This window comes from Topomyia yanbarensis, unplaced genomic scaffold (genome assembly GCF_030247195.1).
Source record: "Topomyia yanbarensis strain Yona2022 unplaced genomic scaffold, ASM3024719v1 HiC_scaffold_40, whole genome shotgun sequence".
Classification (NCBI taxonomy): Eukaryota; Metazoa; Arthropoda; class Insecta; order Diptera; family Culicidae; genus Topomyia; species Topomyia yanbarensis.
Genome location: NW_026683603.1, coordinates 98,505 through 112,821, shown reverse-complemented (window position 1 = coordinate 112,821; position 14,317 = coordinate 98,505). Strand labels below are relative to the sequence as shown.

The following is a 14,317-nucleotide window of genomic DNA, read 5'->3' as shown; positions in this document are numbered from 1 at the left end:
GTTTCCGCAGGGTGATTTCGTATAGCGGGGTTGAGCTATTTGTTTTACTAGAAAAATTGAAGCAAACATTACTGAATCAATCAAAAGTTCACATAGGAAAGGGATGCTAAAGTTTTCGTTTTCAATAATTTTCCCAACAGTGCAATTTTTAAATTCCCAATAAAAGCTTGAAAGTTCTCTAAGAACTTAATGTAAACATTTAAGAGTACTTTAAGGTATTAACTTTTGGTTGCTTGAATAGTTTTCGTTCCGTTGTGGCGGCACATGGACCGACTGTACACAAAAGGCATAAAAATCGGTCAAAGGTGAACCTGCTTGATAACAATGTACAGAAACAGGATTGCAACATTTCACTTATGGACTTTTGGGAAACATTCTGGAATGAATCCAAAGGTAAAGTGTGCGTCAATGGAATTATTCATCTCAGATATGGTTTTCTCTGATATTTTTTTCTATTGCGTATTTCGTATACAGTAGCCTGGCGAACGTACATCCTGTGCATACTATACTTTTTCGAACTCTAGTGGAAACATCAGCTTTGGTTTATCGCTTGTGATTGAAGACTTGTAGATTTGTTTGTTTGGTACATGATAGTAATTCGGCTCGGTTCCATGTACATCTTCGAAATCTTTGCATTTTTCTCCATCTTGTTGCGCAGTAGGTAGCCACAACAGATAAATTCATTTGATAGTCGTACGGATTTATGAAATGTATAGCAATCATCAGTTCATTTTTTGCCTTTTTCATATAAGGAAGACTGTGCAATCACTCTGAAATTCGACTTTTTAAGCTACACCCGGAGTGTTGAGTGTCATATACCACTAGATTCAGTTCGTCGATATCTGAAAATGTCTGTATGTTTTATAGTATGGTTAAATAGCTTCAAAAGTGGATTGGATCTAGGTGGGATTCACTTTTGTGCGTAACCGCTACTAATAGTCCTTACTTCTCTTCCTTCCTTTTGTTCCACGAGACTGCATCGAAGTGTTATATCGTGGGGAGGCTGATTCAGTCTTACGACAAAATGATACATTAGAGAGGTTTAGCTCCGAACACATATCCGGCTAATCGCAGTGGTGAACTTCCGTTAGCCATTTGGCTCCCGTTTCTGTGAACCATTTAGTTCCTGTTTTCGCGAGCCATCTCAATTCCTCGTCGGAAGTTCTCCCGATACCGATGCCTGTTGCGTGAGTCATTTAGCTCCCAGTTTTGTCGCAATCTTCTCGCATAGTCCATAAATCCTACTCAAAGGGCCAACCAGTACTTGGAGAGGACGGTTCGGCGATACCGGATGGAGCGTAGCTTCTGGTTCGCTGCTTCCGGTTCGTTGAAAACTCGACGACCCACCGCTGGTGCTTCACTCGACCTACTCGATCTTGTCCCTGACGGTGAAACTAGTCTGCTCACATGCTTCGGTCCGGCGATTCCAGCTGGTTCGTGATGCCCAGTACACTGGCGCCTCAAGCAAAGCTGTGGTTGCTCTCACAGCCTTCCCCTTAACATAATCATCGTAACTTTAAAAGTTCAAATCGATGATATATTTTCCGACCGCGCTGTCTTTCGGCTGCTAGTCATCACCAACTCTGTTTTATGATGAACAATCGTCTCCGTGTTGAGTGTCTCCTCTTCTAGCGATTGTCCGATTACTTGGAACACATCATCCGTGAAGCCGAAAATCGTTATATCTCTGGGAAGGTTCAGCTTCAATACTCCATTGTACACTGCGTTCCACAGCGTCGAGTCGAGAAACGTCAGTTGTAGTTGTGATTCTCCCTTGTCTGTCTCGTAGTGTTCGGTACTGAAAGTAGCTCTATAATATCCTGCAGAGTTACTCATGCTGTACAGCGAATGGGCGATTGCTTCCCAGCTAGTACTATTGAAGCATTCTTCACGTCTAAGGGAACCACCACGCAAAAACGATATCCTTATCTCTGCTGTCTCCAAAGCTCCCACAACCGTTTGGATGGATTTCACTGTAGACCTGCCTATAAGGAAGCCGAATTACATGAGATGCCGTTCTCACGGTCCGCGTACTTCGTTAGCTTGTTCAGGATTACTCATTTTCTCTAACATTACCAAGGGATATATTGACTACGCTGAAAGATCTCCATGTTGTCCCGGCATCGGAAGCAACATCAGCTTTTATCGCTTCCAATTATCGGATCGTTTTGAACATATCCGGGCTCTCATGTATCACTTCACTTTTATGGCTTTCGCCATCTCGATAAGCTGTTTGTTGGTAAATCGATCTTCATCTTTGTGATCATCCTCTGTACGGCGAAAATAGATTCATGTTGTGGGGAAAACCTTTCGATGGTGACCTCCATCTTTTCCGGGCACCTTTCAGGTGGTGCAGCTGAGCCTTTTATCTTGGTTATGCCAACTTTGTAGGTCTCTCCTAAGGAAATTCGCGTTGGCTTTGTGACAAGGCTTTCTTGTACAGCTTGACTGCTTTGTTGAGAGCGGTTCTTGCAGCTCGCTTCCCTTGAGCTTTCTGACTTCTGTTTTAATTTTAAATATATTTGACACGGCTCAATGCGTTAGCACAACTGAGCCGTGGAGCGCACCTTGGGGTCATTTGGTCCGTCTTCTCTCGCGTTTTCGTTTACGTCCATGTCATCATCGGTACTGCATTCATCTTGCTCATCGTCGGATGTTCTTATTTGTTGTTTGTGCTTACGGGTCGCTATTGTAAATCCTTCTTCATCGGTATTAGATTCCTTATTGGTGGTGTTGGTTGTTGGTTTAGAAACATTTGCTGTAATCGTTGTTACTTCGATGTTGGTAATGGCAGTTGGTTTAGTGGTACTGGGGCCGATCGTTGTTGAGCTGGTGCTTTTGAATGCCCGGTCTGCAGTCGTTGGTTTACCAACTGGTTGTGGTTTAACATACGATGATTGTATACCGGCTTTGGTCGTATCAGGTGGAATTTCTTTAGCATTCTCTGCGCAAGGTTTCCCGTGGTGTAGCGGATGATCACAATATTGACAGGTAGGAATCTGTCCTGGGTGCGTGACTAGTATTCGTTGAGAATATTCAACACCATGAGGTGATTTGCATGCGAAAGTCAAGTAAGAGGGAATAGGTTTTGTCGGACGCATTCTCACCACACGAACGCCGTTTCGGAATCTTGGGAAGAAGTTCCTCCAAGTATCTTCCTTAACACTATTCACCTCTCCGTATTTTGACAGGATTTGTTTGATAACGAAGGAACTAGTACGTGGTGCCAGGTCATATATCTTTATTTCAAGACTGTCAACATCTATATACGTTGGGATACTGTATAAAATGTCATTACATTCGATGACGTGTTTCATGTTGTTCTGGGAAGCGAATGATTCTGCTTGACTAATGTTTTTAACATATTCAGTACCGCATGACGTAAATGGTGAAATTGCACCGCATAAAGTACCGCAAGCTACGTTGAACTTCAAGTTCACCTTCAACATTTGCTCCCCTTCATGAATTGATGGTATTACCGGATATTTCGTGTAGTCAACAGCAACACAGTTTGCCCGCATCGTGATATACTTTTGCTTTGCATTGTCACTCATTGTTTGTTCACGTTTCACACACTAGGCAGAAGGAATCAATTTTTGCCTTTGCAAATAGACCAAGCGTCGCGCGGGTAAATTTGATTATTTGCCCTGCTATTGCAGCGGAGCGATTTCTAGCTTCTGAACTGAGCGAGATGAGAAACCGAAGTGATCTCCGACTTCTTTTCCAAGCTCGGAGGCAACTTATACGTAGATCGATAATCGTCGTATTGCACCCGGCGACCGTTTCTCGGTTTCCCATCCCTTGGTATGGTCGCATTACACGCCCTTGTTAGTAGTGCCGTGAACTCGTTCGCATTTAGGTTGAAGAGGATACCTTCAAATTCAAGTTCTTCGACGGACACGTTCCTGTGAAAAATCGCTGTTTTCCATCTTCACTCGTTTATATATCTCCCACATATTCATATTCATGTGTAGTTCATAGTCCTGTTATCAATGCTGTACCAGATCGCTTGGTGGTCGCTGTGGATATATTCTCGCATACCTTTCAGTCCATCTTTCCGGTTAGTTCAAGGCTACAAAAATTGACATCGATAATGGATTGCCGGTTCCCCCTGCGGTAAGTGCCGATGATACCATTATTTGTATGATCTATATTTAGCTTTGCTAGAGCATTCTTGATCGCTGATGGCCAGACAAAGTTCTTTTGATTCCAGCGTCTATCTCGAAAATTTCGCACGTTTCTGGTTCTTGGAATATTTCAGAATTAATGTCTCTTCGTCTTCTTGGAAAACGACTTATTCGATTTTCAAAAGCTTAGCCTTAAATAGATGGTTTGGTAGCAGATTTTGATCTGATCAAGTTCATAAGAATCGCACATATGGCTGCGGAAATACGGTATGAACACTACGATCCCATATGAAATCTTTAATTGTCAAAAACTTTTCGGTAAAGCTCATGTATACTGAATATTGAACCACATATAAATCGCCAGGAGTCTTATTTGAATTCAGATTGTTTCCTTAACGAAATAATTTTCGAATACAACGATCGATTATGTCTCTATCGACTGTTGCGTTTAAAATGGAATCGATTCAGAAGTCGGTCTGTATTAGTCTTTCCATGAGATTTTCGTTTGATAATACACAGATGGGTCCTTCTTTCCGCGATCAGCAAACGTTTCATTTGATGTTGGACTGGATCGATGATCTCATTTAAAATTCACATTTACCAGAGAATGGTCAAAATAAAAATTATCATGGGATGGTAATTTCTAAAACTACCATAATAGTTTTCAGTTACGAAAAGCAAAACTCTATGGCAGCTATTGTTGCTCTATAAAACGTGACAATTTTTTGAATTTTGGTTATTTTAAAAAAATTATTTGCCCCCTGATTTTTTCAGCGATTTGGGGGGGGGGGTGGTGACATAATTTTTAAAAATGATTTGCAATGGCCAACTTTTGTAAACGTGATACGCAGGATGTGTTTCCTTTCGTCAGCTCTACGCTGTTCTGAGAACAATCCGAATCATTTCAAAATGGAAACCTATGGCATTCACTCGACCACTGTTATGAATTTCATAAGACTGTTTTATGAAGATTCTTATTCTATATCCGTTTTCTAATAAATTCATAATACTACAAAATAATTACCTTAAATGACTATCTATGGCGTTCATTCAGACATTTTTATGGTTTTCATAGGACTGTCTTATGAAAATAATAAGTGAAGGTTTTGATAAACTCCCCCTCCATATCATAAGACAAATTTATAAATTTCATTTGAAATCCTTATGTCTGAAAGTCATGTCTTTTTTATGGAATTTCAAAGTAGATTTTGCTCGGTGTAGTTGTCTTCCCCCATAAGCATTAAGCCATTGCACTACATTGGCTCTACATTTGCACTAAAGTTGCATTGAAACCCTCTATATTAGCATCAATAATGCATAACTGCACCGCCGACATATAGCATTATCGCTTGCTCTATATGTGTATATAAAGCTGATATAACGCGTACATGCTTCAAGGATCTTTAAAGCATGTAAGCTGTAAAAATGCATTTAATGCCATTATAAAGCATATAAAAAGCTGACATAATGCTATTGTAATGCTGTGGGTTTATCTGTTATGCAACTCCTTTTGAAGATTATATTCGGCATATTTTATTTCAATCGAACATATGCAATATAGTCCAGGGAGCAAACGCAGCGCACTTACCGTGAAGAACGAGGCAAGCTACCTCAGTTCGAGACTTACTAAAGGTAATTTTCGTAAACATTCATATCATGTGAGAATGAAAACCCATTAAGGATATTCATTACAATGCATTAGAACAGAGTCAGTTACGGTTTTAAACAGAACATTTTATTTTAAAATTTTTCCTTTTTGCGCATCCTACCGAAAGGAAACATAAGAAATGGTTTTAAAACCATGGCGGCAATGACAGCCAACCGAAGCTTTTAGCATTAGTAGTGCCAATATAAGGCTTTCAAATTTGACATTTCTACGCTGGTGCTATATAATAGCATTAGTAATGCAGAAACGAGCTGTCAATCTCTGCATAGTAATAGCACCATATTTCGCCTTTTCTGGCATTATACCAGCATTATATCAGTATTTAGGGCTTCACGGCTCTTTAGGACAACTTTATTTGTGGATCTAAAGCAGATATTAGGCTATGTTGGATGAGGTTCGGGAAGGCGGGTGGTTCTACTGGCACATAGAACGGCGGGCGGGAAATTCCGGAACAGACTCTCAGACTTGTGGATCAATTTAACTATTATCGGATGTAAATTAACGTAACGTAACGTGGTTAACATAAATTCACATAACGCGATCACTGGAGGATGGAGGGTAATCTTCAGTACAAATTCAAATAACTTTCACGAAATCGAATTAAACTTTATTGCGTTAGGACTCAAGTGTATTTTACGATCGAAACTCTGCGGTGGTTGGATCAGGACTGCCATGAAATATATTAGGCGATTATGTGGACACCTTGCGTACCACATCTTGCATACAACTAACTGCTCGAATAGCTATTTAGGCGGTATAGGTTTGTCATCAATTAAGGGTTGCGCCAAATGCTAGGTGCGTTTCCAAAAACTGTTCTACGCCACCGTCATTTGACACAACTACTAAGTGAGCCCGAACATCGCCCCCCACCTTGAAATATTTACTTTCAACTATCATACATCATATCACACTAATACTAAGACCTAAACCAAACTAAAACTAAATCAATGTAAACGTGAAGCGACTGAAGCCGTCCGCTCATTATCGTGATTTATCGGCCTCATCACACTGGTGTCACGATGCGCTGAACCATTTGCTGCAGACTCGTCGTAGGATTCACAAGGAAGCAAGCAAATTTTAGTGATCGGCCGCTTTAGGACGCCGCGAGCGGTTCGTAGTGTTACAACTCTCGTAAGCTGATCCGGTCCTGGATGGATGAAGAGAATTCTCGCGAGCGGCCATTTCACTGGATGCTGAAATTCGTCGACGATTACCACGAGGCGTCCAATACGTAGCTCATTGTTTTCTCCGGTTAATTTTGTGCATTTTTGCATCTCTTGCAGATACTCGCCGCGCCAATGATGCCAAAATTGCTGGAATAGACGCTGCATGGATTGGTAGTGGTTCAATCTGCTCATCTGAACGTCCATTATATTGGTTTCTGGTATGAAGTGCATTGTCGACCCAATTAGAAAATGGGCCGGAGTGAGGCAGGCTAAATCGTTCGGATCTTCGGAAAGTGGCACCAATGGTCGAGAATTCATTGCGGCTTCGATTTCTGTCAGGACTGTGTTCAAGTCCTCGAATGACAAACGGGAATTTCTCAACTGGCGGTACATATGATTTTTAGCAACCTTCACTGCAGCTTCCCATAAACCGCCAAAGTTGGGAGCCTTTGGCGGATTTAAGTGCCAATTGATGCCTTCGTTGGCGCAGTGTGGCTGAATGGCTTCCCCTTCGTTGCCTCCGAGCCAGTGGTATAGGTGCTTGAGCTCGTTTTTGGCACCCTCGAAGTTCTTGCCGTTGTCCGAGAAGATGTCAGTTGGACGACCTCTCCGGGCGATGAAACGTCGTAGCGCGGCTATAAAGGCTGGCGTGGAGAGGTCGCTTACCAACTCAATGTGAACGGCCTTTGTACTAAAGCAAACAAATATACAAATGTATGCCTTCGCTGCGTTTGCTCTCTTGTGGATAGGTTTCAAATATATTGGGCCGGCATAGTCCACTCCACTAGCAGTGAACGGGCGGCTTGGAGTAATTCGAGCTAGAGGTAGTTGCCCCATATATTGACTCGCAGGAACAGGACTCACTCGGGCGCATTGGTAGCATCCTCGGATAACGCTTCTCATTAGGCGTCTTCCATTTATTGGCCAATATTTCTCCCTCATGGCAGCAAGAGTAAGCCGACCGCCACCGTGCATAAGTTTCAGGTGATAGTGTTTAGCGAGGAGGCGGGTATAGGGATGGAAACTTGGTAGAAGGGCTGGGTGTTTATGAATGTAGGGTTGCTCAGACAATCTTAACCTCCCTCCCACTCTTATCGTTCCCTCCGGGTCTACAAAAGGCTTGAGAAGTCGAAGTGAGGAATGCTTGGAAACTGTTCTGTCCCTTTTCAAATCTTTGATCCCCTGCTTGAACACATCATGCTGAGCAATTCGAACGAGAATCGATTGGGCGTTTGTCAACTCCTTGACTGTAAGCGAAATACGTAGGGGTTCATTGGATAACTGGGTCCGGGTTTTCATGAGACATCTTTGGGCAAACCGGAGACAATAAGCTGTAACGCGAGCAAGTCGATTGTGCGATGAAAATCGTGAAAAGTAGGGATTGTGCAGTGGTTCTATTTTGGCGCTAGCAACTACCACCTTTCGTCTTTCTTTTCCATCGTTGGGGTAATCGGGAATGCTCGATGAAGGAAACTGTTCTTGGATGAGGGATAACCAGGCGGGGCCATGTTTCCAAACTGCGCTGTTTAAAAGTTCACTTGTCTCCAAACCCCGTGATACTAGGTCAGCTGGGTTTTGCTTACTAGCAACATGTTTCCATTGCGCTCCGTGGGTAGCAGTCTGAATAGCCGACACTCGATTGGCTATGTAGGTTTTCCAGGTGTTTGGCGGAGATTTCAGCCATTGTAATGTAACCATGGAGTCGGACCAAAAAAAACGATGAGGCGATGTTGATCTGCAGTGCTTGGATTATCCTGGAATGGAGTTTTGCGGCAAGATCAGCGGCACACAACTCCAGCCTAGGAAGAGTAACCCGCTTGAGCGGTGCTACACGAGATTTTGAAGCCAACAGTTGTACTGAAATATTGCACTGAGGGTCGACGGATCTTGCGTATGTACATGCTTCATAGGCTGTTTCGGAGGCGTCTGCAAACGTGTGTAGTTGAATCTCGGCGTTCGGCAGAAAGGCATAGCGGCTCACTCTAAAACCAGTTAGCAATGGTAGCTGCTCGGAGTATCGTTTCCATTTCGTTGCTATGTTCTCGGGAACTTCATCATCCCATCCACAGGACTCCAACCACAGGTGTTGCATTAGAATTTTTCCGCGTATTATAACTGGAGCGATCAGACCCAAAGGGTCGAAAAGTTGTGAAATTTCGGAAAGTATTGCTCGCTTTGTCAACTTTCCTTTCTGGCTGATGTTAGTATCGAATCTCAATATGTCTCTTTGAGGTTCCCATGAGATGCCGAGAGCTTTGACAGTTTCATCCTTGTCGAACTTCAAAGATGAGTGAGTTCCAATTTCATCCGCCGAAAGGCCCTGTAGAACCTGGAGCTTGTTCGATGTCCATTTTCGCAGAGAAAATCCGCCTTTGGATAACAGTTCATTCAACTCAGATCGTAGTTGTGTTGCTTCTTCCACTGATTGAGCTCCGGCGATGAAATCATCAACGTAAAAGCCTTTCCGCAGAGCTGGGCCTCCCAAGGGGTACGACCTTCCTTCGTCTTCGGCAAGCTGTTGGAGGGTTCTAGTTGCAGGAAACGATGAGGAAGCGAGGCCGTAGGTAACTGTTAGAAGTTCGTAAGTTTGTATTGGTTCTTGCCGACAGAAGCGCCATAATATACGTTGGAATGGTGTATCATCAGTATTTAGTTTTACTTGACGGTACATTTTTTCGATATCCGCGACCAATGCTACAGGATATGTACGAAATCTTAGAATGATTGAAAGTAAATCGTCTTGTACTACTGGTCCTACCAGCAGTGCGTCATTAAGAGAGTGACCTGATGACGTCTGGGCTGATCCGTCAAAAACGACGCGAAGCTTGGTTGTCGTGCTTGCCTCTTTGACAACCGGGTGATGTGGGAGGAAACATTGGTTGGAAACAAATTTGTCGTGGGGTGGAACCAGGCGCATATGTCCAAGAGCTATGTACTCATGAAGGAATTTACTATATTCTTTTTGCAGCTGGTCATCGTGGTACAACCTTCGCTCTAGTGATTCAAAACGTCTCTGTGCAGCCGCTTTAGACTCCCCAAGCATTTCTTCGAAGTTGGGGTGGCGGGGAAATCGCACCACGTATCTTCCCTCAGAATCTCTGGCAACATTCGCTGCATATAACTGCTCACAGTTTTGCTCATCTATGGAATAATTGGATTGGTTTGGCAGCTCTTCTGTTTCCCAAAACCGTTCTAAACTTTCCTCGAGGGTAGCAAGTGAAACAGTGGTAACGGAGTGATGCAAAACTTCATGTGAGGGTTGAAATATAGTCGCTGTTCCTGAAACTAACCATCCGAAGACGCTGTCCACTAACGTCGGCAGGGAATTGGATAGCTCAATTCTTGCAGCTGTTTTGAAACATGAGAAAAAGTGTTCGTTTCCGATAATCATATCAATTCCGGCTCGTTTGTTGAAATTTGGATCAGCCAAAAATAATTTCTCGGGAAGACACCAGTCATCAATAAGCACGTCACAGGCTGGTAAGTTTGACGTTACCTTTTCCAAAACCAAGAAGTTCACATCCAAAGCGAAATCTTCCTTGCGAAACCGGACTTGCGTGGAAACGGATTGAGTTACATGTTGTGGCTGGTTACCTATTCCCTGAATAAGCACATTCGCCCTTTTTCGCTTTAACCGAAGGATTTGTACCATTCTTTCGGAAATTATGTTTGGCTGCGAACCACAGTCCAGCAAAGCTCGAGCCAAATGTTCCTTCCCATATCGATCGACTACAACCAGAACCACCGTCAGCATTAAAATACTCTTCTCGGCATCAGGCAGCGGTGAATGGTGGCCAGGTTTCGCTAATTTGACGGCAGTTGTCGCGGAAAACATCGAAGATTCATTAATGGGACCATCGCGCGTTTGTGTCGATGTTACTGGGTAACTTCCTGAGGATGAAGGGACAGTATTTTGATTAACTCGGCTTAAGTTATCGGCAAATGCTGAATGGATGAGTGAGTGGTGACGTCTTCTACAAAATCTGCAACTGTACCTGGATGTACAGTTTCTCGCATAGTGATCGGCACGGAAACAATTCAGACACAAGTGATTTGCATTCATTAGACTCATTTTCTCGGCTATCGGGAGCCGTTCGAACTTTGAACACTTTATTAAGGGGTGGTGTTGGTCGCAGACATAGCATTTAAACGGAACATTCTCAGTCGCTACATGAGACAAAATATTTGCATGAATGGTCTTTTCCGAATCACCAATGCATGCTGAGGATGCGGATGGAATTGCATGGTGTTGATTGACCGAAATCGATTCCAGTACCCGCATGCGACGCTGAAGGAAGCCAATTAAACACTTGTAGGTGGGCTTGTCTAAAGTTGATGCGTGATCCTCCCAAGCTGCTAACGTGTCAGCGTGTAAACGTGTGCAAAGAAGATGCTCCAGAATAGTGCTCCATGAATCAACTGGCTCGTCCAATTGTCCCAAAATCTTAACATGTCGCTCAAATTCATCAACAATCGCATGCAATGTTGAGGCAGTCTCCCTTGCCATTTCTGTAGTATCAAACAGCGCTTGAAGATGGCGTTTTTTAAGTAAATATTCGTTGGAGTATCGGTTGGTTAAAGAGTCCCATGCCAGTTTGTAGTTGGCGGCACTAATTCCGATGGATTCAACAATCTGCGCTGCTTCCCCTTTTAAAGCTGCGCGTAGATAATGAAATTTTTGGATATCTGCCACGTCAGGATTCGAGTGTATGAGCGCGGAAAATGTGTCGTGGAAAGCTAGCCAGTCTTTATAATCGCCAGAGAACTCCGGTAACGAGATTGTAGGCAGTTTTAGACCGTGAAGAGCGGAGGTGGACCGTGTGTTTGTGTTGTGAGGGAGATCGTTGTGTGAACTGATAGGAGGAGGGATTTTAGAGCAAAGGAAAGCTTTTATTTTGAAGAGCATAGGCTCAAAATGCGCACGGAAATTTAAATTTCTCACCAGACCTTCATTCGTTTCCTCGCCATCCTCTAATTCCGTCTGTACTTCCTCCAGTGCTTGCCAAAGCATGTTCAAATTTTCCAAGCGTATGGATGCCTCGAGTTTGTCCCGTTCCTCATTGTATCGTTCCATGAACTGCTCGGCGCGGCTCAACGAAGCGAGCAACGTAGTTCTCCTCGTTGTCAATTGCTGCTTGGTCCTAAAGCCTTCCATCGTAGCAAACGCTGACCAAGGCGGATATATGCCTTGGATTGTTATAATTCTAATCAGCAGTACAGCGCGGTCCTTGTATTAGCTCGCATACGACACTGGTGGACTCGGTAGAAGTCAGGCGGTAGACGGCAGCGGGTGCGGTAGGGCAGACCTGGCAAACAGATGACCAGGTAGCACTGACAAAATAAATTTAATGGATTGGAAAGACTCTCACCTGACCAAAGCAAGTTTGTGCCTTGTATTTATTTTGTTCCAAATGCTCGTATATATCCTGTATGTATGAGGCCTTGTATAATATCAAAAAATACTAGCGGAGAAATCCAGACTTCAAGGCAGCTTGGCTTGGTTCAATTGTTCAAAATTGCAATGGCGAACTGGCGCGGCTTTGAAACGGTTTCGATGGCGCCCAACGGCCAAGAACAATTGATGAATACTTGGAAGAAGGCGATCTGTCCTTTAAAGAACCTCAAGAACGCTCGATAGCTTGGTCGCAAGCGCCAAATCCTGGTCACGGCACCAAAATATGTTGGATGAGGTTCGGGAAGGCGGGTGGTTCTACTGGCACATAGAACGGCGGGCGGGAAATTCCGGAACAGACTCTCAGACTTGTGGATCAATTTAACTATTATCGGATGTAAATTAACGTAACGTAACGTGGTTAACATAAATTCACATAACGCGATCACTGGAGGATGGAGGGTAATCTTCAGTACAAATTCAAATAACTTTCACGAAATCGAATTAAACTTTATTGCGTTAGGACTCAAGTGTATTTTACGATCGAAACTCTGCGGTGGTTGGATCAGGACTGCCATGAAATATATTAGGCGATTATGTGGACACCTTGCGTACCACATCTTGCATACAACTAACTGCTCGAATAGCTATTTAGGCGGTATAGGTTTGTCATCAATTAAGGGATGCGCCAAATGCTAGGTGCGTTTCCAAAAACTGTTCTACGCCACCGTCATTTGACACAACTACTAAGTGAGCCCGAACAGGCTACGTTATAATGCTTATTGGTTACTTGGGTTGTCTTCCCTGTCAAAAAAATGCGGACGAATATGGTCAGGCGTAAAGAGACTAGAATAACAAAGAGACGCCATGTTCCGTTTGGAATTCCAATTTTACTGTCAATGTCAATGAACAAGAGAGTTGTCAATCGTAAATGTTTAGCATTATGTAGCATTGTTTTTAAAGATAGAAATTAAATCCTCAAACCAAATTTGTTACAAACCGTCGTGTTTAGAAACGCTAAAGAGAAAAGGGCTTGGTTTGATGGGGAACGAAATTCAGCATGAGGGTAAAGAATACCAAATGATGCAAATAATAAATTTTGGCCTAATATGGTTTGCTGCTGCAAAATACGATTCCTGCAAATATAACTATGTTTTAGTTGGTCGAGGAACTGAGCAGATCAGAAGTCACATCAGATTTTTATATTGGTTAGAAAAAACAAACGGAATAACAACAAACAAGTTTGGTGAGGCTTGCACATTTGCAGTATTACCTGTGACCTGTAGCCTGGTTGCTAGTTGAATTGTTTTCACTGAATTAAGATGGCGTCTCTTTGTTATTCTAGTCTCTTTAGTCAGGCGATGTAAAAAGTTTGACGTTTGACTCAACTCTCTTGTGCTAATTGCCCCTAGGAACAAATGCAATTTGCGAATGCGATTTGAAGGCAATTTCAATACTTAGACAAATTTTCTGGCGGCTGGTCGTTTTTTGCGTTTTTCAAACATGGTGGTTCATGTTTGGCTTAAGCTTAAAATTGTTTTTTGAGCAATTGGTGTGTTTTCACTTGTATTTTGTTTGTCTAGTGCACTTCATTTAGCCAACGAATGTAGAAAATTGTGGAGTCGTGTGTAAGTATAGTAGAACAAGATCTCTAAATGTCTTAATGATCGTAAGATTGTGATAAGTTTTAGTGTGCAAAGTTTGTTTAACAAACGTCCTACGCTGATCCACTTTGTTCGACGTTTTGTTAAATATAGGGCTAGTTTTTCTGTATGGTTTTGGCGTCTTACACGCAACGCAAACAACATTGCACGCAACGCAAAAACATTGCAACCCTGTCAAAAAAATGCGGACGAACATGGTCAGGCGATCATTCGTAACCCAACTTTGTACCGGGAAACAAGTGCTTTTTGTTCTCTCCGGTGTGGTTTAGTTTTTTCGGTAGTACGAAGGTGCTTGCTGTGGC

At 42.9% G+C, this 14,317-nt stretch overlaps 2 protein-coding genes across 2 annotated transcripts; both read right to left on the bottom strand.

Annotated features, from left to right (window-relative positions):
• Nucleotides 1–6,737: 6,737 nt before the first annotated feature.
• Nucleotides 6,738–7,862, bottom strand: LOC131695517 (uncharacterized). The gene has a single exon (XM_058984051.1). It carries the CDS (start codon nucleotides 7,860–7,862, stop codon nucleotides 6,738–6,740), a length of 1,125 nt encoding a protein of 374 aa, XP_058840034.1.
• A 679-nt stretch (nucleotides 7,863–8,541) lies between these two features.
• On the bottom strand, nucleotides 8,542–12,114 carry LOC131695516 (uncharacterized). The gene has a single exon (XM_058984050.1). The coding sequence runs from the start codon at nucleotides 12,112–12,114 to the stop codon at nucleotides 8,542–8,544; it is 3,573 nt and encodes a 1,190-aa protein (XP_058840033.1).
• Between the last annotated feature and the right edge of the window lie 2,203 nt (nucleotides 12,115–14,317).